Source organism: Halichoeres trimaculatus, unplaced genomic scaffold (genome assembly GCF_033239565.1).
Source record: "Halichoeres trimaculatus isolate MK-OKI-2021-1 unplaced genomic scaffold, fHalTri1.1 fHalTri1_scaffold_17, whole genome shotgun sequence".
Lineage (NCBI taxonomy): Eukaryota > Metazoa > Chordata > Actinopteri > Labriformes > Labridae > Halichoeres > Halichoeres trimaculatus.
Genome location: NW_027437195.1, coordinates 323,684 through 345,028, shown reverse-complemented (window position 1 = coordinate 345,028; position 21,345 = coordinate 323,684). Strand labels below are relative to the sequence as shown.

The 21,345-nt window shown below is 43.4% G+C and overlaps 1 protein-coding gene across 1 annotated transcript in view; it reads left to right on the top strand.

The window, feature by feature from the left end:
* Positions 1–21,345, top strand: part of LOC141806460 (disheveled-associated activator of morphogenesis 1-like) — a 66,250-nt gene that overhangs the window by 16,393 nt on the left and 28,512 nt on the right. Inside the window, exons 3-8 of the mRNA XM_074692011.1 lie at positions 2,384–2,473; positions 2,725–2,796; positions 2,935–3,029; positions 3,103–3,322; positions 3,453–3,566; positions 5,428–5,538. Coding sequence (XP_074548112.1) covers positions 2,384–2,473; positions 2,725–2,796; positions 2,935–3,029; positions 3,103–3,322; positions 3,453–3,566; positions 5,428–5,538 — 702 coding nt within the window. The remainder of the gene's footprint in view (positions 1–2,383; positions 2,474–2,724; positions 2,797–2,934; positions 3,030–3,102; positions 3,323–3,452; positions 3,567–5,427; positions 5,539–21,345) is intronic.

Sequence of the window (21,345 nt, the reverse complement as noted above, 5' to 3'; positions counted from 1 at the left end):
AACTGGCAGCTCGTCGGACCTGGGCAGGAGCTTGAGAGCAGCTGTAGATTGCCACTGATGAGGATCAGCTGTGTCTTCTCAGAGTGAAAGCCTCCTCACCATACCTTCACCAGCCACTGCTGCTCAGAAAACAGAACACAACCCCCCCCCCCAACACAAACAGAAAACACATCCAACCAATCACAAAGAACAGTGTCCAACCCATGACACTTTTTGCACTATACTTTCTTACTTTTATTTTCTTGATTGCTGCTGTGACTCCTGAATTTCCACTTGGGGATAAATAAAGCATATTCTATTCTATTGTGAAAACTGATGATTCCCAATAGAAACCTTTGCCATCAGTGTGTGATGTGGTGTGGATGGGTGATTGAGACTAGCAGTGTAAAGCCCTTTAAATTGTTGGAAAGACTTGAAAAGAGCTATATAATTACTGGTCCATTTACCATTTACTTTTACTTACTTACTACATACAAACATACAAATTTACATACATACATACATACATACAAACATACATACATACATACATAAATACATACACACACACATACATACATACATACATACATACATAAATACATACACACACACATACATACATACAAACATACATACAAACATACATACATACATACAAACATGCGTGCATGCATTTCATGGCTCAGATAATGTTTCGTTTTAAGTTGTCAATGTTTTACCCAGATTTGATGACGCTTACACCTGGAGAAGGGAGGGCAAACAAGCTACAACTGTAATGAGCTAACTTGAAATGATTCATGTTTTGTTTTAATCACAAAAAAAACTGCTGGTTCCCCCTTTAAAACTGTAGAAAAGATGATAGGAGGAAAAGCATTTTTCAGTAAAAGGAAGACCTGCTGTCCCCTGCAAAGGACATTCAATTAAAAAAACTAAAAAATGTTCATGAAAAGCAGCATGCCACTTCCAAATAAGACAATTATGAAATGCAGAAAAATCAGAAATTGTAACACTGTTTTTCTTCTGTGTCTCAGGGGGATAAAAAGGCCCAGTGCCTTTCAAAATAAAGTATAACATTTCCAAACCAGACGGTATAAATCTCCAACAACAATTATACACAATGATCACCAAACATCTTGTGGAAAATCAACTCACGTCCAGACACAAACAGTTCAGGATGAAGTCTGGCTGAAAACTTGGCTCTTTGTGTTCACTCCTGCTGCTTACTGGGGGTTAAAAGACATCTTTAAGGAGCACTGTGAAGGATACTTGTTTATCATCTCTTCTTCCAACTTTAGCTGAAATCAAATGAGAGTAATTTTCACCAAAGAAGATTCAAAAGCTAATATCTCAGCAGTCCTCCTGTCCCTGGCATTGTCATATATTAGACTGTGAATGTGATCAGCCATTGTTTTGAAAATCTTGAAGGGCAACATCTGCGGCAGAGCAGAGACTCTAGTGAGCTGTGGTCTAGTGGTTCATCCTGAGTCTATCATGGAGTGGAGGAATGACACCAACCTCAGATGTGGTCTGAAAAACTCTGCAGTTTCCAGCAGCATCTTGTCACAACACTGGTCATGATTTTAGTGTCAGTCCTCTCTGCAACTACAGCAGCTTCATGTTCCTTTTACTTTTCTTTTCGCTAAAGGTGTGTGGGTGTGACAGGTTATAGGGGGGCTCAAAAGATTTGCCGTCTGTCTTCCTTTTCTGTGAATCCCCGCTGCACAAGTGCAGCTGTTCATCGCCTCAGAAAGACTTTAAACATTCATTGGTGGATGCATACTGCCACCTACAGTGTCAGAATGCTGGTTATCAGGTACACACATCTCATTCTTGTCTTCTTTTTTCACTCAACAGAATGTGATCATCCCAATTTAAACAGTGGCTGTTTTTTGGGGGGGGCTGTATCACGCATTCCTGGCTTAAAGTCCATGTTTTGAAGAATTAAATGTGATATAGAGACCTTAACAGTGTTTTCTATCAGGCTGTACAGTTTTTTTTTCCTGTTTTTAAGTTTAAGCTTTAACATTGAACCTCATGAGGTGTGACTTACTTTTAGAGCCAGTCTTCAGTGGACATTTGGAGAACTGCAGTTTTCTGCATAGAAACCTCAGGCTTCATGTACTTCTGCCCTGAACATGTTTCATTTATTTTTTTCCCACTTTTCTGTACTTCTTATATTCTTTATAGTTCTTCAAAGTTATAATTTTATGTTCTATTGTCATTATTCTATTGCTTTACTGCACTTTTTTTGTGGGCTGCTGTGACAAAAAAATTTCTCCCAAGGGGGATCAATAACGAATATTCTATTCTATTCTATTCTATTCTATTCTATTCTATTCTATTCTATTCTATTCTATTCTATTCACCTTCTCTCTCCATTATTTCCCTCTCTCTGTTTCAGGATGAGCTGGACCTGACAGAAGAGCACAAGGCCGCCATGTTTGCTCTACCTGTAGAGAAAAAATGGCAGATCTACTGTAGCAAGAGGATGGTGAGAAACAAAGGCAGCAAATGAAAAGAAAAAAAAAAAAACTTTTCTTTTTAAAGTCAAGGAGCAGAAACGACTGAAAACAAGAGAGAGAACTCAAATCAAAACCAGAGCTTGAAGAAAGAACCCAAAAAGTAACACACACTTGCACGTTGTCTTATTTCTGAGTCAGGGACACAAAGAGACTTCAGGGTTGAGTGTTTTAACTTGTGTTAGCATTCCCTGTGTCTCCTCATTCACTCTGTGCATTAAAGGAGGCAGAGGAGAATAAAGGAGCCACCCGGTGGCCAGAGTTTTACATTGACCAGCTCAGGACCATGGCTGCTGTGAGTAACGCTCCGTGTTTCCATCCTAATGTTTGCGTGGATTAAAAGCTCTGAGGCTAATCTCTGCGTGCCATGTATTCGGCCTACAGGTGAGGATCTGTTTTTAAATCTTGCCTTACTTCTTTCTCACCCTCTCAGAGAAGGACTCTGCTGGCACTGGAGGATGAAGAGGATCAAGGAAGGCATAAGATCGTGGCAGGTTTGAAGACGGCACTGAGGACTCAGTCGATGAGGTACGATCCATCACACATACTGTTTTGTTAAGTTAAGAGGATCTCTAACTTGCTGCTCTGGATTCATCTTCAGGTTTGTGACGCGGTTTATTGAGTTGGACGGCCTCTCTTGCATCCTGAATTTCCTTAGGACGATGGACTACGAGATCTCCGAGTCTCAGGTCCACACATCGCTGATTGGCTGCATCAAAGCTCTGTTGAACAACTCTCAGGGCCGCGCTCACGTGCTGGGTCACTGTGAGAGCATTAACATCATCGCACAAAGTCTGGCAACAGAAAATATCAAAACAAAGGTACAGGAAGAGTTCTGGCACCTGTCCGATCCAGAGGCAGCTTTAGCTGGCGATTTATTCTTCCCTGGGTGACACTACAGCTGAAAAATACTAAGTACCTGCTCCTTTGTTTTTCTTCTTCTCTCTTCAGATCGCCGTGGTAGAGATCCTCGGTGCTGTATGTTTGGTTCCTGGGGGTCACAAGAAAGTTCTGGAGGCCATGCTGCACTACCAGAAGTTTGCTGCAGAGAGGACTCGCTTTCAGGTCAGCTCCAAGTTTTCTACATTACAGTGAAAGAGATCCTCAGAGTTCAACAGTCACATGTTCACAATCATCCAGACCGTCTCAGAGAAGTTCAGCTAAACACCAGGATTAGCAATTTTACTCCATTTTCAACTCAAAATTAATCCAAGAATTTCAATATTTAATGCCCATGAGTCACATTTTTATGATTTTATGGATCAAACCAGTGAAATTGAGTTGTTTCAGTACTTAAGCACTGACAGTCTCATTTCTATTTTAGATGTATGAAGGGTGTCGGATGTGGCGACAGTGCCAAAACTCTCCAGGTTTCCTGCCAAAATCCAATTTATTTGTTTATTTTATTTTTATTTATTTATTTTTTCTAACTTTTATTTAACTTTAGGAGCAAATACTCTTGGTGAATTTTTGACTTGTGGAGTAATCTCAGACTGCAGTCTGCTCTGGACAGCATGTTCAGAATGTCACACAAGAACAAGACATGATAGCTCTAAATATAATAACTCACCAATCAGCAACAGGTGTTGATTTGTTCACTGAGATTAGAACAAGACATGTTCCTCTGTGTCCCATTTTCCCATGATGAAATGATGGTGAGCTAAAAAAGAAACATAAATTTATTTGGTAGAGCATCAGACATTGAAAATACTTGATATTTCCCCCTGTGTGTCTAATCTGTAGGCATAAAATCTGTTTTCCAATAAACAGCAGAGCAATGTTTGATTTTCAGACCAGCGACGTGTTTCTGCTCACCTGACAGAGGAGCAGAAATGATGACCTCACACTCATGTTTCAACACTAGTGATGTGCAGATCGATGCTAGAATATTGATACTTCCGATACTGGCTCTCTGTGCTCTAAAATCGATTCTCAAACCAAAATATCAATACATTCGATAGTTGAGTCATGTAAATCCTAAACAGGAACACAGTGAAAAGTTACCAAACTGCTGAGAATGTATCTTAATGATATGCTGTTTGGTGGAAACTATGTTTTCTTCTACCTTAGTAAGTGCGTTATGTGTAAGCACACCTGCACACTGTTCAGTCTGTCACTCACGCTCACTCAGTCTCAGCCTACAGTCTGCAGTTTGTATACTATAAACTGCAGACTGTAGGCTGAGACCACTCTGTCCTAGTAGGACAGAATGGCTGAATGCAAAAGAAGTCATGTGGAGCTATTTAGCTCCACAAACAGCCGAGATGCTATTTGTGATATACGTAGAGCGCTTTTGCTGTTGGAGTTGTTCCAATTCATAGATTTGGTTATGAAAAGAGTGACAAAACAAATATATGCTTCAATAAATAGCTGTATGAGTTTGTTTGGAGTATTAAAATGTGGATCAAGGGAATAATCTTACGTAGGCAAAAAAGTCTAGATTTATTTAACTAAGGTTCCCTCAAGAATTGATCATTTAAAGTGGATTACAAACACCAGGTGTCATAAAATTACACACAACAATTGCAATACAACAGTCACGGTGAGTTAAGAAAAATGTACACTTTCAATTTGAATAAAAACAACATTTAATCTGTAAAATATATTCATTATAATTTACAACCTGTCTAGTTTGCTTTAGCTGTTGAATAAGTAGTTAACAATGTAGGTACTGACAAACTTGTGCAAATATTGTGGCATTTATTTGTTGGAGTATTGCACTGGCAATTTCAATTTAGTGATACAATTTGAAATGCGCCAATTTCTTTTTAGACTTACCAGACACATTACATGTATTTACATTAAGTATCAGTGTTGGATTGGTACACCAGTACCAGCCTGAATTCTACTCAGTATCGGATTGAGAAGGAAATTGGTGGTACCAAACATCACTATTAAACGCCAGCATTTCCCCTCCTGTCTGCAGACTCTGGTGACAGATTTGGACAGATCAACAGGACGGTACAGAGACGAAGTGAATCTGAAGACGGCCATCATGTCCTTCATCAATGCTGTGCTCAGCAAAGGAGCAGGAGAGGTGAGGCCGCCTCTCTTTTCTCTTTTCATGGTAGACAAACAGCATCAGAAACTGTGTTTGAACAGGAGTATGACTGTACACAGCCTTCATCTGGCTTTGGTCAAAATGTGTTAACGTGCTCAGTTGGCAGACTGCGCCTCATCTGTGTGTGACCATGCCCCAGGTTTGACCAAATTATTTAAAGTATGCTGAGGGAACCAACTCATTCAAATCCCCCTTTGAGCACAACTTTACCATGAACACTTAAAACAGGACAGCAAAACTTAAAGGGCAAACAAACTTAGGTTAACTAAACAAAGAGTAAATGAACAGACTACTGAGGGAAATATTGCAGACAAGGGAAAAACTTAAATGGTTGCTAGTGACTAGGATGGGGGTGGAGTGGACTTACCATTCACACAGTGCCCAAAACCCTGCACTCACTCAAACACTGCAACAAAAAAGAAAAGCAAAATGTGCTCCGTGAGAAAAATGAAAAGTCACAACAACTCAGGCACAGTTAAGGGAAGGTGAGGTGCAGGTGGTGTAAGCCGTGGACCCTGTTCTACGAAGCAGGATTACCGCCTAGCGAGGTAGCTTTGAGGATAGGTTCCGGATTCCCTGTTCAACGACACGGGATCACTCCTCAGCGAGACGAGTCTCCATGGCAACATACGCTGAACGGCTAACCTGCTCCGGGGCAGGTTAGGTTTCAGATTGAACTCGTGGACTATAAAAACCCCGCCCACTGACCAATGAGCCCTCACGAAAAGATGGCTTGTCCGTTCTTAGAGGATCCCATGGACATCGGAGCTCGCATTGTCCAAGGAGCACTCCGGCACGCGAGAGTTTTCAGGGACCGCACTGACCCACTCTGTTTTTTGGTTGACCACCTTTATGAAAGGTACCGGTTTTCCAGGGAGGGGTTGGTATACATCTGCCAGCTTTTAGAGCCGTACGTGTCTCGTGACACTCGTAGAAGCTGTGCATTAACGGTACCGCAGAGTGTGTGTATCGCCCTTTGCTTTTATGCATCGGGTTCCTACATACTGTTAGTGACACTGAGAACCTCAGCAAAGCTACGGTGTGTGGCGCGTCACACACAGTACATGACACTTTCTACAGGTAATTAAAGGGAATTCTCATTGCCATAATAAGATCTTCAATGCCAACACTTCTGTTCCATGACAATATTTTATTGCCCGTCTTAAAATTGTGACAGGAATTCATGTAGGGCTCATGTGGGCTACATATCACACAAAAAAATGTAAACACGATAGGAATGAACAAATGAATAAACTCATCTAAGAAATAAATTAGGTATGTTGCATGTTACAGTAAAAGTGCATGGTGAACAGTGCTATTTCAGGCTGATAATGGCACAAAAGATTTTTTTTTGCACTACACTTACGCATTTAGACTGTCAGCAATTTTCTGCCAGCACTCCTTCCGTGCTTTAGCAGCGGCGACAGTGTTGCTATTAACGTTAATTACATGTTTCAGATCTTTACACTGCTCCCCCCTTTAACACTGCTTTAACTAAACAAAGCTTAACCTTTACACTGCTCTACCTTAACACATGCTCCACCTTTTCACCGCTCCACCTTAACACTGCCTTACCTTAAACTCCCTCAACTTAAACAGCCCTCCAACTTTTTTCTGCTCCCCCCTTATGCTGCTCCACCTTAATACTCTTCCCTAACACTGCTCCACCTCTACACTGCTACATCTAATAATTGTTCTACCTAAACAAAAACTAATTCAGTGGTTTCGAAGTTATTAGGATAGTTTGATTTTCCACTAGAGGTAGCTCAGGTCACATGACCGCCGGGTGCCCTGTAGCTGCTCAGAAAAAATCCCTCACAGCCAGTGTCACAGTGAATGTGGCTGTGTCTGCAGATTGGCTTGGTTTTATGGTTTCAGGAACAGACGGGTGGCGTCACAGATGTTTCATCCATGTTTTATATAGTCTATGGCTTTAACACTGCTCCACCTTTTTTTCCGCCTCACATTTATTCTGCTTATCCTTGATACTGCTCAACCTTTATACTGCTCCTCATTAGCATTACTCCACTCAACCCTGCTTCACCTTTACACTGCCTAACCTTCGTCCTACTCCACCTTAATGCATGCTCCACATTAACACATGCTCAGCCTTTTACACAGCTTCACCTTTACACTGCACTACTTTCTACTGCTCAAGTTTAACACTGCTCCACCATTTTATTGCTCCATCTTAACATGGCTCCACCTTTATACTGCTCCACCTTATTCCTGCTCCACTTTAATATCGATCCGCCTTTATACTGCCCCACCTTATTCCTGCTGCACACATATATACTGGTTCACTTTTATACTGCTCCACCTTAACACTGCTTCAACTTAGACTGCCTGACTCATCACTAATCCACTTACATACTGATCTACCTTTACACTGCTCCACCTTTGAACGGCCCTTCTTTTATACTGCTCCATCTTTCAACACTTTATAACGCTCTATCCTAACGTGGCTCTACGTTTATACCACTCCACCTCAGCATGCACCCTTACCCTGTTCCACCTTTTTCCTGTCTCCCATTTATTCTGTTTCACCTTTTTACTGCTCCACCTTAACACTTCTCAACCTTAATACTGTTCCACCTTGACACTGCTCCAACTTAACACTGCCTGACCTTTACATAGTCCACCTTTAAACTCCTCAGCGCTAACACTGCTACACATCATCCCTACTCCACTTAACTCTGCTTTACCTCTACACTGACTGACTTTCAACTTACTTCACCTTAACACATGTTCAGTCTTTACACATACTCAACCTTTTCACTGCTCCACCTCAACAATAGTCCACCTTTTTACTGATCAGCCTTTACACTGCTCCAACTTTTTCTGCTCCACGGTTAATCTGCACCACTGATATAATGCTCTACCTTAACACTTTAAACCTTAATACTGCTACATCTTAACACCGCAACAATTTAACACAGCTCCAACTCTAAACTTACCAACCTTTACAATGTCCCACCTTTCTATTGCCTCACCTTAACACTGCCTGACATTTACACTGCTCTGCCTTAGCACATGCTTTATCTTTATACTGCTCCACCTTAACACTGCTCCACCTTAACATTGCTCTAACATTTTATGCTCTACCTTTATAACCGTCACCATAATACTGATCGACCTAAACACTGCTCCACCTTGAGCTGCCCCACCTTTATTCTGCTCATCCTGTTTAACATGACACTGCTTTATGTTTATAATGCTTTGCCTTTACACTCCATCACCCTTTACACTAATTAACTTTTACTAGCTTTACATTAATACTGCTTAACCTTACCAGTGCTGTGTGTTCACACTGCACAGCTTTGTACAGCTTAACCTTTACATTGCAAGACCACTGTTCCACCTAAACACTACTTCACCTTCACACTGTCTCACCTTAACACTGCTCCACCTTTTCACTGCTCCACCATTACACTGCTTCACCTGAACACTGCTCCACAAAGTTCTGCTCTATCTTAACACTGCTCAACCTTTATATCAATGAATCAATTAATCAGTCTTTATTTGTATAGAGGGGTTATCAGTCTATGTCATCATAAATATGCACAAGTGTCTGCAGGTTAATAATTAAATGTGCCGTCTCTATTTGATGTAGTGCAGTTCTCTGGACATAGTTATCTCGTTCTTTTTTTATGAACCAGGTCTCAGACTCAGTCTGTGTGTTTTTGGGGTTTTGGAGGGTTTCTGGTTTATTTGCACACATTTTCGTCCTGGTATGTCACTGTCTTGTTAGTGTCATGAGCATCGCGTGACGGTGGTATGTTCAAATTCCTCTCTGGGTACACGCTGGATGACACGTTTGTATTTAGGACCCAGAAGTAAGTAGTTGGTGACAAACGATGAACAGTCTTTATTGGCAGATATTTAAAGGCACAGTTCTGAGCAGGGTTAGAACCCACACACTTTGGAATGAAGGGTGAATGTCTTTCCAGTAAAGCCACACAGGAGACATTTGGGACAAAGTCTCAGACAGTCTGATTGCGGGGAGTTGTGGCTTGTGCGGGGATCGAACCCACGACAACAGGATCTCTAGACGAGCGCTCTCCTGACTGAGCCACACAGGAGACGTACAGGCAAAGGCTCTCGTAGTAGAAGGCAGGCAAAGGTTCAGTAACCAGGCAGACCAACATGGAGTAGGATTCAGGCGATACTCAGAGTCGAAGACAGGCAGGGATCAGGTACCAGGTAGACCAGCACGGATCAGGACAGGCAGAACTCGGCGTCAGAGACAGAAGCAGGATCGACGGCCAGGGACTCAGGCAGACGGGTGAGTGACGAACAGAAGCTTTAGTTGATACCTTGTAGTCAAGCCGAGGGTCAGGCGCAACAGGCAGAAACTGGGATGAAACTAGTAGGCAACAGGTAATCAGCCCAAAAGGACAGGGCTGAAGTTCTCAGCATGAGTGCAAAGACAGTCTGACAATGACTGTGTGTGGAGCTGGGGTTTATATAGGTGGCCTGATGGCAGCAGATGAGGTGCAGGTGTGAGCAGGAGCACAGGTGAGTGGAGTTCGGGCTGATTAGGCTGCAGCAATGGAGAGGCAGGCTGGAGACAGAGGCTGAGGCTGAGACTGAGATTGTGACACCGGGTTTCTCCACTAAACACATCTATCCACCTTATTTATGTCCACTTGTTGATCTCTTCTGTCCACTCACTGCTATTTCACTAACCTGTAAACTGTTTACCATCCGTAAAAGCGATATTAGAAAATGTGGTCTTTGGTGGTTAGCTTCTTCATGTCAGTTGACAAACCATTATACCCAGCAGTGCTTTTGCACCCAAGTTGCGCGTGCATCTGGCTTTGTTGACAAACAAATAATCCCTCTATAGCCCCAAATCATTGCAAACCTTAGTTCAAGACATTTTTCAAAAACAGGCACTTTCCAAAAACGAGACACTTTTCAAAAACAAATGCTTATACTGCTCCATCTAATTACTGCTCCACCTTTATACTGATCCTTCTTTACACTGCTCAACCTTCACAATGCTCCACTTATATACTGCTCCGCCTTAACAATGCTCCTCCTTGACACTGCTCCATCTTTACACTGCTCCTTCTTCATGCCCCGGCTACACCGGACGCAAACTCGCAAAAGCCCAAAAGAGCATCTAAAAAACAATGAGCTGTGGTTTCAAAAACATAATAAGAAAGTGTGTGAAAGCCTTGGAGATCACAATCAAGGCCTGCTGCCTCTCCCTGGTAATCCACCTACACTGGCCCTGCCTGGCTGTTCCCTGCGATCTCATCCTCGACCCCCCGACCCATGTTCCCGGAGGTCTCCCTGGGAATAATGAAGGGGTCGAGGAAAGAGAGGACCGCAGAGAACTTCCATCTTTTCCCTGGCTCTGCCCCTGCCCCGCACCTTCCTCCTCTCTATCAGGCTCTTACAACTTTTACACCAAAACTCCAGTGACGAAAACACAGTCGGACTCAGAGATGACCCAAGCAGGCAAATCCAGCTGGAAACGAATATTTACAGAACTCAGCGACATTTCCTCACACGAATTCGCGTCAAAAGTTCAATATTTTCAACTCGAGCGTAGAGGCGTCTGACGGCATAACCGCGCCAACACTCCAAACGCGCCGTGCCAAACATGTCCAACACGTCGTCCGGGGCGACTCAGCTTCCAAACACATCTTTGCATTGACTTTGTATGTAATCTTGACACAAATTCGCGTCCGGTATGGCCGTACCATTACACTTCACCTCATTGCTGCTCCACTTTAATATTGATCCGCCTTTATACTGGCCCCACCTTTTTCCTGCTCCATATTTTCACTGGTTCACCTTTGTACTGCTCCACCTTTAAACTGCTCTACCTGAACACTGCTCCACCATGTACTTCTACAGTTTGCACTGTTCAACTTAATACTTCTCCACCTCTATTCAAATCTGCCAGTATACCGCTCCACCAATTACTACTTCACCTTTGTACTGCTTCATGTTATTAATGCTCAACCTTTTTACTGTTTCATCTAAACATGCTCTGCCTTCTTTCTGCTCAACCTTTTTACAGCTTTACCTTTACACTGCTCCACCCGTGGAACGCTGCTCCACATTAAACTGCTCTTTCTTAACACTGCTCAACCTTTGTACTCCTGCATGTTATTACTGCTCCATCTTTTTACTGATCCTCCTTTACACTGCTCCACCTTACTTCTTTACCTCTACACTGCTCCTCCCTAACACTGCTGGGGACATGGGAGGCATGAACATTCACATTGACAAGACACAGGCAGATGATTTTCTGGCACTCCTCTCCTCTTTTGACCTCAAACTGGTCCTGTCTCCTCCAACTCACAAAGCTGGCAAAATCCTTGATTTGGTGCTGACTTGTAACTGCTCCACAGCAGAAGTGACAGTTACCCCACTACACCTTTCAGACCATTTCTTGGTAAAAGTCTCTGCAGCCTTCCTTCTAACACATGCACCCATGCAGATGGTTTTCTTCCGCAGAAACCTGAGGTCCCTCACAGCAACACAGCTGACTGATGCAGTGTCCTCCACACTGCCCAACCACTCTCAGTTCTCTTTACTGTCCGCTAATCAGGCTACAGACTTTAAAATGAAAATCCTATCTTAAATCAAGAGCGTTTTTGATTGATTTGAGAGCAGTATTTTAGTGATTTCATGATCAGATTTTGTGATATTGTCTCTCAAAACTCTGCTCTTGCGCTCAAATTTGCTCTGTGCATGCTCAAACTGTCTCCTCGTGCTCAGTTATAATGCTGTGCGCACTCAAACTGTGTCCTTGCGCTCGGATATAATGCAGCTCGCGCAGATTTCCTGCGCTCACACTCCAGTTCTTCCTCTCGTGCTGAGGGATTTTTTGCCCGTATGTGATGCTCCGTGAACAACAGCAACCCATAAACAAACTGGGATAATCTGATTGGTCAATGCTAGTCGGCCTTCTATTGGTTGATTCACAAAAAAATTCGAGCGCAGACAGAGATCCGTAGCAAAAAAGGTTGAAGTATATTGTTGCAGCAGTTAAATGTTGTTTGCTGACTAGATTAATCTGCACTGCTAAAAATGTATTTATATATATATATATATATATATATATATATATATATATATATATATATATATATATATATATTAGGGCTGTCATTTTAACGCATTAATTAGATTAATTAATTACACCGCAAATTAACGTGTCATAAAAATTAACGCAGATTAATCTGGATCCCAAACCCGCGAGGCGTTCAAAGACACACTTATTTTCAAATGTCTAGCATTTACATGAAATAAGTGGTGTTCTCATCAGATTTTCAAATTTCCGACGGTCCCTGAATGTATCACATCTAGCTACAGGCTTTGATCCGGGGGGAAGAGAGAGCGCCGTTAAAGGATAAGTTCAGATCATACAGCTTTTATATTGTTTATAGAATGAAATAGAACAAAATACTCACCCAGAAGGCTCATCTGATCCAAGCAGTGTTTCGAGAGCTATTTAGATCCAAAATCGTGCAGCGGACGTCCCTATAATGGGATCCATCGGGGCATAGACAGTGCCGCTCCTAAAACTGCGTAGTACTCTCTTGAGTACTGAACTCTTTCTTTGAGGGGCAAGCGTAAACAAAGTCTTCGTCAGTTCAGAGGTCAGTACAGCCACACAGCGCTGTCTGGAGAGACACAGACTGCAGCAGAGGACTATCTCGGAGCCGACCATGATGGAATATTGGTGAAAAACACGAGTTTTTGGACGATTAATGCCGTTTTAAGGAGCGACGCTGTCTATACCCCGATGGATCCCATTATACGGACGTCCGCTGCACGATTTTGGATCTAAATTTCTCCCGAAGCACTGCTTGGATCAGGAAAACCTTCTGGGTGAGTATTTTGTTCTACTTCATTCTATAAACAATGTAAAAGCTGTATAAACCGAACTTATCCTTTAAGGGGACTGCCGTCCACATCTCGTTTATTCACATGTCCGTTTTGAAAATCTACAGAAAATCAACCGTTTGCTCTAGCTCAATTCTGTAAAAAACAGGTAATTTTACACTCTCTACTGCATCAAACAAGTCCTGAATGATCGAAAAAGGTCTTGTATTTAAATCTAAAGAATTCTTTGAAAATTTCCTTCCATCTTCCTGGTGTCATGTTTCAGCTTGGGGCTGCTCTGCACCAATCAGCAACAGTTTGTGTGTTCAGAGCATGTTAAACTGAGAATACTTCACTTTTCTTTGATCCAAGACTTGAAAAAAGTGTTTTGTACATAGTTCCTCACAGTTTTTAGCCTTTAGACCTGGTTCTCCTGACCTCATAGAAGTATAGAAGTTCATATTGCAGTGAAAATTGAGTCTACATTGAGTAAAAATGTGGACAGAAGCAAAAACGGTCCTAAATATCAAATCAGCTTATATTAGGTGCAGGACTGTGTAGATTTTGTAAAGATAGAACCATAACACTTTTTTCATTTGTTCCTTATGCCTCAGGGTACCTAAAAATGTGTTGTATATATTCCCACCTTATTTTTAAATGTCTTTTAATGTAATTTTAATGTCCTGGAATTCAAATTCTTTATTTTGGGACCTTAAGCAGATATGAGATTAAAATGCGATTAATTAGATTAATTAATTACAAATCCTGTAATTAATTAGATTATTATTTTTAAACGCCTAACAGCACTAATATATATATATATATATATATATATATATATATATATATATATATATATATATATATATATATATATATATATATATATATATATATATATATATATTAGTGCTGTCAGGCGTTTAAAAATAATAATCTCACAATATGTGTGTGTGTGTGTGTGTGTGTGTGTGTGTGTACTGAATAGCAGCACCTGCAGCCAAATAACTTGTATCAATGTTGTCACACTAACTAGGTTTTCCTTCTGTCTAAATTCTTGCCTGTGTTGTATGTTGCTTTGGACAAAAGCATCTGCTAAATGAAACTGTAGCACTGTAGAACTGCTCCACCTTTGTACTTCTTCATTTTTACACTGCTTAACCATTATACTGCTCTGCCGCATGACTGCTTCACTTTTATACGATCAGCTTTTACACTGCCCTAACTTTTTCCTACCTCATATTTATACTGGTTTACATTTACACTGCAACACCTTATTCTGCTACAGCTTTACACTGCTCCCCCTTATACTGCTCCACCTATATACTGATCTGACAATATGGTGCTCTACCCTATTGCTGCTCCACCTTTACACTGCTCAACCTTCACACTGCTCCATCTTTATGCTCTTCCTTTATTCTGTTCAACTTTTTTACACCTTTACCCTCGCACTGCTCCCACTTAATACTGTTTTATGTTTACACTGCTGCATCTTTACATTTCTGAATCAGAATCAAAATCAGAGTACTTTATTGATCCCTGAGGGGGAAATTTCATTTCATTTATATCCCTCCAAGACAAATAAGAAAAAAAACGTAGACATGGGAAAACAAACATGAGTGGGATTAACCTAGGAGCCGCTAGCTGCCCGTCACCCCTTTGCAATAGATATGAAACAACAGCATTGGGAGAGGAGAGGGGAAGCAACGTCAATTCCAGACTATTCCCCAAGCAGGGGGAGTAGTTTGAGATCAAGCAAAAAAATACCTCAGCATATAAGCACATGATAATGTAGCTCCTGAAAAGGTTTTTTTGTGTGTGTGGTCCGTGTTTCTGTAATGTTAATGTTTTCAACCACTGTTGTGGTAAAGAAGGTACAGTGCTTTGGTTTTACTACTGTTCATGTTATTTTGGAATTGGTCACTAGGTGGGAGCATAGACCAAGTGCAACAGCCAAAGCAAAAAACTTTGAGAAGTAGATGTGGGCATGCGCACAGAGATGCTAAAAAAGGTAACCTGTTGATTCAGGCCTCTGACGTTGTGTATGCTGTCTGCCCGCCGTGAAATAACTAAATCTTCGTTTTGAACAACATTAACACGTCGCTGACTGGATGGTGTAAGATTTTGGAGGTCCCACTGAGATTTTCATTTTCACTGCAAAGGACTCTAGACGCCGGGAAGAACACGGTAAACGTTAGACCTGTGTGGGAAAACTAGGACAGAGAGCTGAAAAAGCTAACAGTTAGCTACAGAAGTCAGTCCAAGTTCAGCTAGCACGACAGGATCTCGTTTTGTTATTTTCTCTTTCCTGGGTGCCTGTAAGAGAAATAGAAACGGTAGCAGCAAGATGTCAGAAGACCGAGAGGACTTTCTGTTGGAAACAGAAAAGAAGCTGTTTGAAATGACTGTAAAAGAGCTACACAGAGTCTGTGAACGCTGAAGAGTCGCAGGTGAAGACTCTGAGGATATAAAGAATAAAACCCGCCCAGCTCTGACTAAGCACATTGTACAGTTTTGTGTGTGCGAAGAGTTCCTGGAGAGGGAAGGCGGGGGCATGGCCATGCTGTTGGAACTGAACGATGTACTCAACGCTCTGCAAGGAGACCCATCAGCAGCTGGCAGCGTGGGAGCAGCATTTTTTTCCTAACCACCTGCAAGCGCAGAGGGAAGGGAGGAATTGGTCGGCTCAACTCAGGCTACGCGGGAATCACAGGTGGACGATACGCCACCCTTGTCATCGCTGGAGCAACGCCTTGTTCCTACAACAGCGCGTGGTGAGGGATGTCAACGCAGAGGGGGAGACTTTTTTGGAGCTGCTGTGCTTCTACCAGTGGATTTTGAAAAGACTTCAAGATAAATGGACATGTTGGTGAGTCAACCTCAAAAGACACTTTGAGTTTCAGTAGCCTCCAGCAGCAGGTTGAAAGTGATTTAAAAAGGGCTATCCAGAAATTGAGATTATGGAAGCAGTTGTTTGTGCTGTGAACCCTGGATTGAGACTAAGGAGCTATTCAGAGGGAAAGACAGATCTGACTTTAGCCACCCTGAGACAAATATTTAGAGCACATTATGCAGAAAAGGATGTAACTGTCCTGTACCAACAATCAATCAATCATTCAAAATTTATTTATAGAGCACTTTACAACACTCAAGGTGACCAAAGTGCTTTCCAGATAAAAATAGTTATGATAAGAAATAAAAGCAGATTAAAAGAGAGAACAGATAAAAACAGATAAAACAAGACGAATAAAATAACATGTCACCACATCACTGTGTCCATTCTGAATAAATATGTTTATTTTGAAAAGGCCAAAGTCTGTAATGGTGCGTATGTGGGGGGGGGGGGGGGGGGGGGGGGGGGGGGGGGGGGGGTTGTTCCAGAGTCTGGGTCCAGCAACTGAAAAAGCCCGATCACCCCAGTGCTTGTATCTGGTGCTAGGAACTTCTAAAAGCAGCTGGTTTGAAGACCTTAACTCCCTGTTAGGGTTATGAACAGAGAGAAGCTCATTCAAATAAATAGGTGCAAGGCAGTGAAGGGCTTTAAAAACAAAAAGTAAAATCTTAAAATCTATCCTTGCAGATACTGGAAGCCAGTGGAGTGAAAAGACAAAAGAAAAACTGCCCGTCAGTTCTTTTAAAAGGCCAAAAAGACGCTGCGCTGCATGTCAGCAGGATCAGAAAGATTGCAGTTATTGATTCAAGTGTGGCAGTGATACACATTGGGCAAAAGGATGCAGAGTGGTGGGCAAGTCGAAGCCCTCAGGAAACGGGAGAAGGTTGTGATGGAGGGGTGCGTCATGACCTCAGAATGCAAGCCCCAAAACGATGCACACCCAGCAGTGAAATCAAAGTCTGACCTTCTCCGACCACGTACAGTGCAGAAAGAAGGGAAAAAACTCTCCAAACATCCTCCCTCAATATCATCAAAGTCAAGTCCACTTTCAAAACACAGACATGTGGCACAACTTGTGGGGAGGGAATGTCTTGCTTGGTTTAACATTAACAATGTTAAGACTCAAGCTCTGTGGGCCACAGGAGCACAGGTGTCTATCTTGAGTGAGTTGTGGAGGTCTCAAAACATGCCCAATGCAAAAGTCAATCCAATTAGCGACTCGTTAAGTGATAATGAACTGCTAGATTTGAGAGCAGTTAATGGATTGGAAATCCCTTTTCAGGGCTGGGTTGAGATCAGTCTTAGTCTATGTGACCCAAAAACCAAAATAGCAAGTTCTGATGAGATACTAGTTCCAGTACTAGTGAGCAGGGACATTATCCAGAGACCAACAATAGGCTTTAATGCTATTGGTGTCAGGGCCTCTAGCTCTGCTTAGTGGCAGCCTCCCTTTTTTCCCCCCTCCCTTCTCTCTTTTCCTTTTCCCAGGTGGGCGTGAGTGAGGTGTGTGGAGTGCAACCAGGTGCAGGCAGTTGGTAATCAACAGCAGTTTCCCTTCCTCTGCCTTAAAGTCAGTCTGCAGTCACCACTCGGAGCCAGACCGTTGCATACCCCGCTTCTGGACCCACCCTGCCTGAATCACCCGTTTTGGAGCTCTCTAGCCTGAAGCCTCTCCTGCCTCGCCACACACCTCCTCAGCCTGCCTCCCCTCAAGCTCTCCTCGGTCAGGCTGTCCTCCAAGGCTGCCCCTCTCTTCCTGGGTCGGCTACTCGCTAGGGAGAATTCAGTTAAGAGGTAGTGCAGTTAGTTTTGCCCAGTTTTGGCTTTCTTCATGCAGGTTGCGTGCCTCTTTCTTTAGCCTTATTCTAGTCACAGTTTGGGTCTTCATTTAATCTTTATTTAAATCTCAGCACAGCCTCAGTTAGCCGTTCAGTTTCCTTTGTAGCTTCTTAGTTAGCCTGACTCATTAGTTGTTAGCCTCTAGTGGCCAGTGTCTGTTTTGTGCCCTCAGTTTTGTAAATAAACTTTTGTTGTGAATTTTCTGGTCTGCTGTGTCTCCTTGTTGTCCGCATTTGAGTCTCTGATTTGCTCCGTGACAGTACGGTCTGGCCATGATGAACTCAGCGGACAACGAGATTAGCCCTGACCAAACACCCCCTGTGATAACCATTCAGCAAGCTATTGCTAACCAGGGAGCTGTCTTAGGTCAGCATGAAGATTTGTTACGCAGCCTAGTTGAGAGTAATAATGCATTGTTGAATCAAGTCTCCCTACTCACCAGTAAAGTCGCCACACTAACAACTCAAATAGCCCAGTCTACTGCTCCATCACTGCAGGCCCCAGTTCAGTCTCCACCCCGCCCTGCTGTGGCTAGCGCTAGTCAGGGTGCCAGTCAGCCATTTCGTGAGCCATTTGTACCTGTTCCTGAACGGTACGCTGGAGATCTAGGTTCTTGTCAGTCTTTTTTAACTCAGGTTTCGTTGGTATTCGACCTACAGCCTCACTCTTATGCTACAGACAGGTCTAGAATTGCATATTTACTTAGTTTGTTAAAGGGCCCAGCGAGAGAGTGGGGAGCTGCGGTTTGGGAGAGTCAGTCTGGGATCTGTGATTCCTATGTGGACTTCATTCAAGAAATGAAGAAAGTGTTTGACCATCCAGTCCGGGGAAAGGACGCTAGTAATAGACTCATCTCATTGAGACAAGGCATCCGGAGTGTGGCGGAATTTGCTGTAGAGTTCAGGACACTGGCAGCGGAGAGTGGCTGGAACGATGAGGCTCTACAAGGAGTTTTCTACAAGGGACTGCAGGAGAGTCTAAAGGATGAACTTGCCACTCGGGACGACGTCTCCAGCCTTGACCAGCTAATCTCCCTGGCCATCCGGCTGGACAATCGGCTACGGGAACGCCGGCGGGAATGGAATCAGCGCCCAACTGCGGCTACCCCCCGTTCCTTGCTGTCGGGGCGATCAACCTCCATGCTGCCCCAGCCTGCTGACTCAGACCCTGAACCCATGCAAATTGGTCGCGCCCAGTTGACTCCACAGGAGAAGGAGCATCGTCTCGCCACCAATGCCTGCCTGTACTGTGGCAAGTTGGGCCACTACATCGCCAATTGTCCCACACGGCCAGCAAAAGGGCAGGCTCACCTGCTACCAGGGGACTGCAGGTGAGCCGCACAAGTATCACTTCCCCTCAGCGCCTGCAATTGCCAGCCTCCCTCTGCTGGCAGACCCTTTCCATCCCCATTACTACCCTGATTGACTCTGGAGCTGAAGAGAATTTCTTGGACAGCCAACTTGCCGCACAGCTGAATATCCCATCTACACCCCTGCATTCCCCTTTGGACGCCCGAGCCCTGAATGGCCTTCATCTGGCTGAAGTTCGCCACAAGACTGTACCTGTAACTCTGATTCTGGCTGGTAATCACAGAGAGACCATACCATTTCATCTCATTAATCATTCCAATCCTCCCTTGGTTCTGGGGCACCCCTGGTTACGGAAGCACAATCCCCAGATTGACTGGGTAAAGGGAGAGGTGAGATCTTGGAGCCCCCAGTGCCTTGCTAACTGTCTCCGTTCAGCTCAAACTCCAGCTACCCCCACTACTCCCGCACCAACTAAGGCCATCAACTTGGCATCAGTTCCCCAGGAATATCATGACTTGGCTCCAGTCTTCAGCAAGGAAGCAGCTCTCACTCTGCCCCCCCATCGGCCCTATGACTGTGCCATCAATCTGCTGCCTGGTGCCCCCTTGCCCAAAAGCCGGTTATACAACCTGTCCAAGCCAGAACAAACTGCCATGGAGACATACATCCGTGACTCATTAGCATCTGGAATAATTCGCCCTTCGTCCCCTCCGTGACAATTGGGGAGATAAGAAAAGATGAAGACAGTGGGGTCCAACCATCTGAAAGGCTAACACTGCTCAGAAACTCACTGAGGCTAGGATCGAGAAAGGCAGAAGCCCTCCTGAACCTCAAAACCTGAAGCTACAAATGCAATTGTGACTTACCATGTCAAGACAGGGCGTGTCCCCATTGTTGTTCCAGGAGGAAAAACTTCTTGTATTAGCTGCCCAGTGAGAACAGATCTCAAATTAAAAACTGAAATGCTCTTTGAACCCGAAGACAACCTTTCACTGAATGAACTGAATGAGGGACTTGAGATTACTTATCAGCTAGTAATTATCTCTTGCTCCTCGCACAAGTCCACCTCACTCCGCACCACAGGCTTTGCAGGGACTCAAAAACTGTGAGACCCACCTGTCAACATGGATCACCTGACAATTGAACAACAGCTGTTGATTAAACAGATGCTCCGCGAGGGTTGTGGTGCCTTTGCCCATCACAAAGATGAAGTCGGATTTATAAAAAAACTGAAAATGGACATTAAGCTAACTGATGATGAACCTGTTGCCAAAACCTACAATGCAGTACCCCGACCACTGTATGATGAGGTTAAGAGTCATATCCAAGATTTGCTGAATAAAGGATTCATTCGCAAATCCACCTCCCCTTATGCAGCTGCAGTGGTATATGTGAGAAAGAAGGATGGCAGTCTTAGACTGTGCATTGACTACAGGGGTCTTAATAAAAAGACAGTTCCAGACAGGCATCCCATACCACGCGTTCAGGAGATATTGGATGGTCTTGGTGGTAACACGTGGTTCAGTGTGCTGGACTAAGGCAAAGCTTATCATCAAGGCACCATCAGTGAAGACTCAAGGAAAGCCACAGCCTTCACAACCCCATGGGGGCTGTATGAGTGGAACAGAATTCCCTTTGGTCTCACTAATGCGCCCTCTGCTTTTCAGCGCAGTATGGAAAACAGCCTGAAAGGTCTCAAGGGCAAAATGTGTATTCCCTACTGAGAGGATGTGATAGTTTACAGCAAAACATTCATGCAGCATGTTGAAGATGTGAGATCTGTCCTTCAAAGCCAGCAAACCTGGGAAATACAATTGAGACCAGATAAATGTGAACTGTTCAAAAATGAGGTCCGATATGTTGGGAAGGTGATTTCAGCTGAGGGCTACA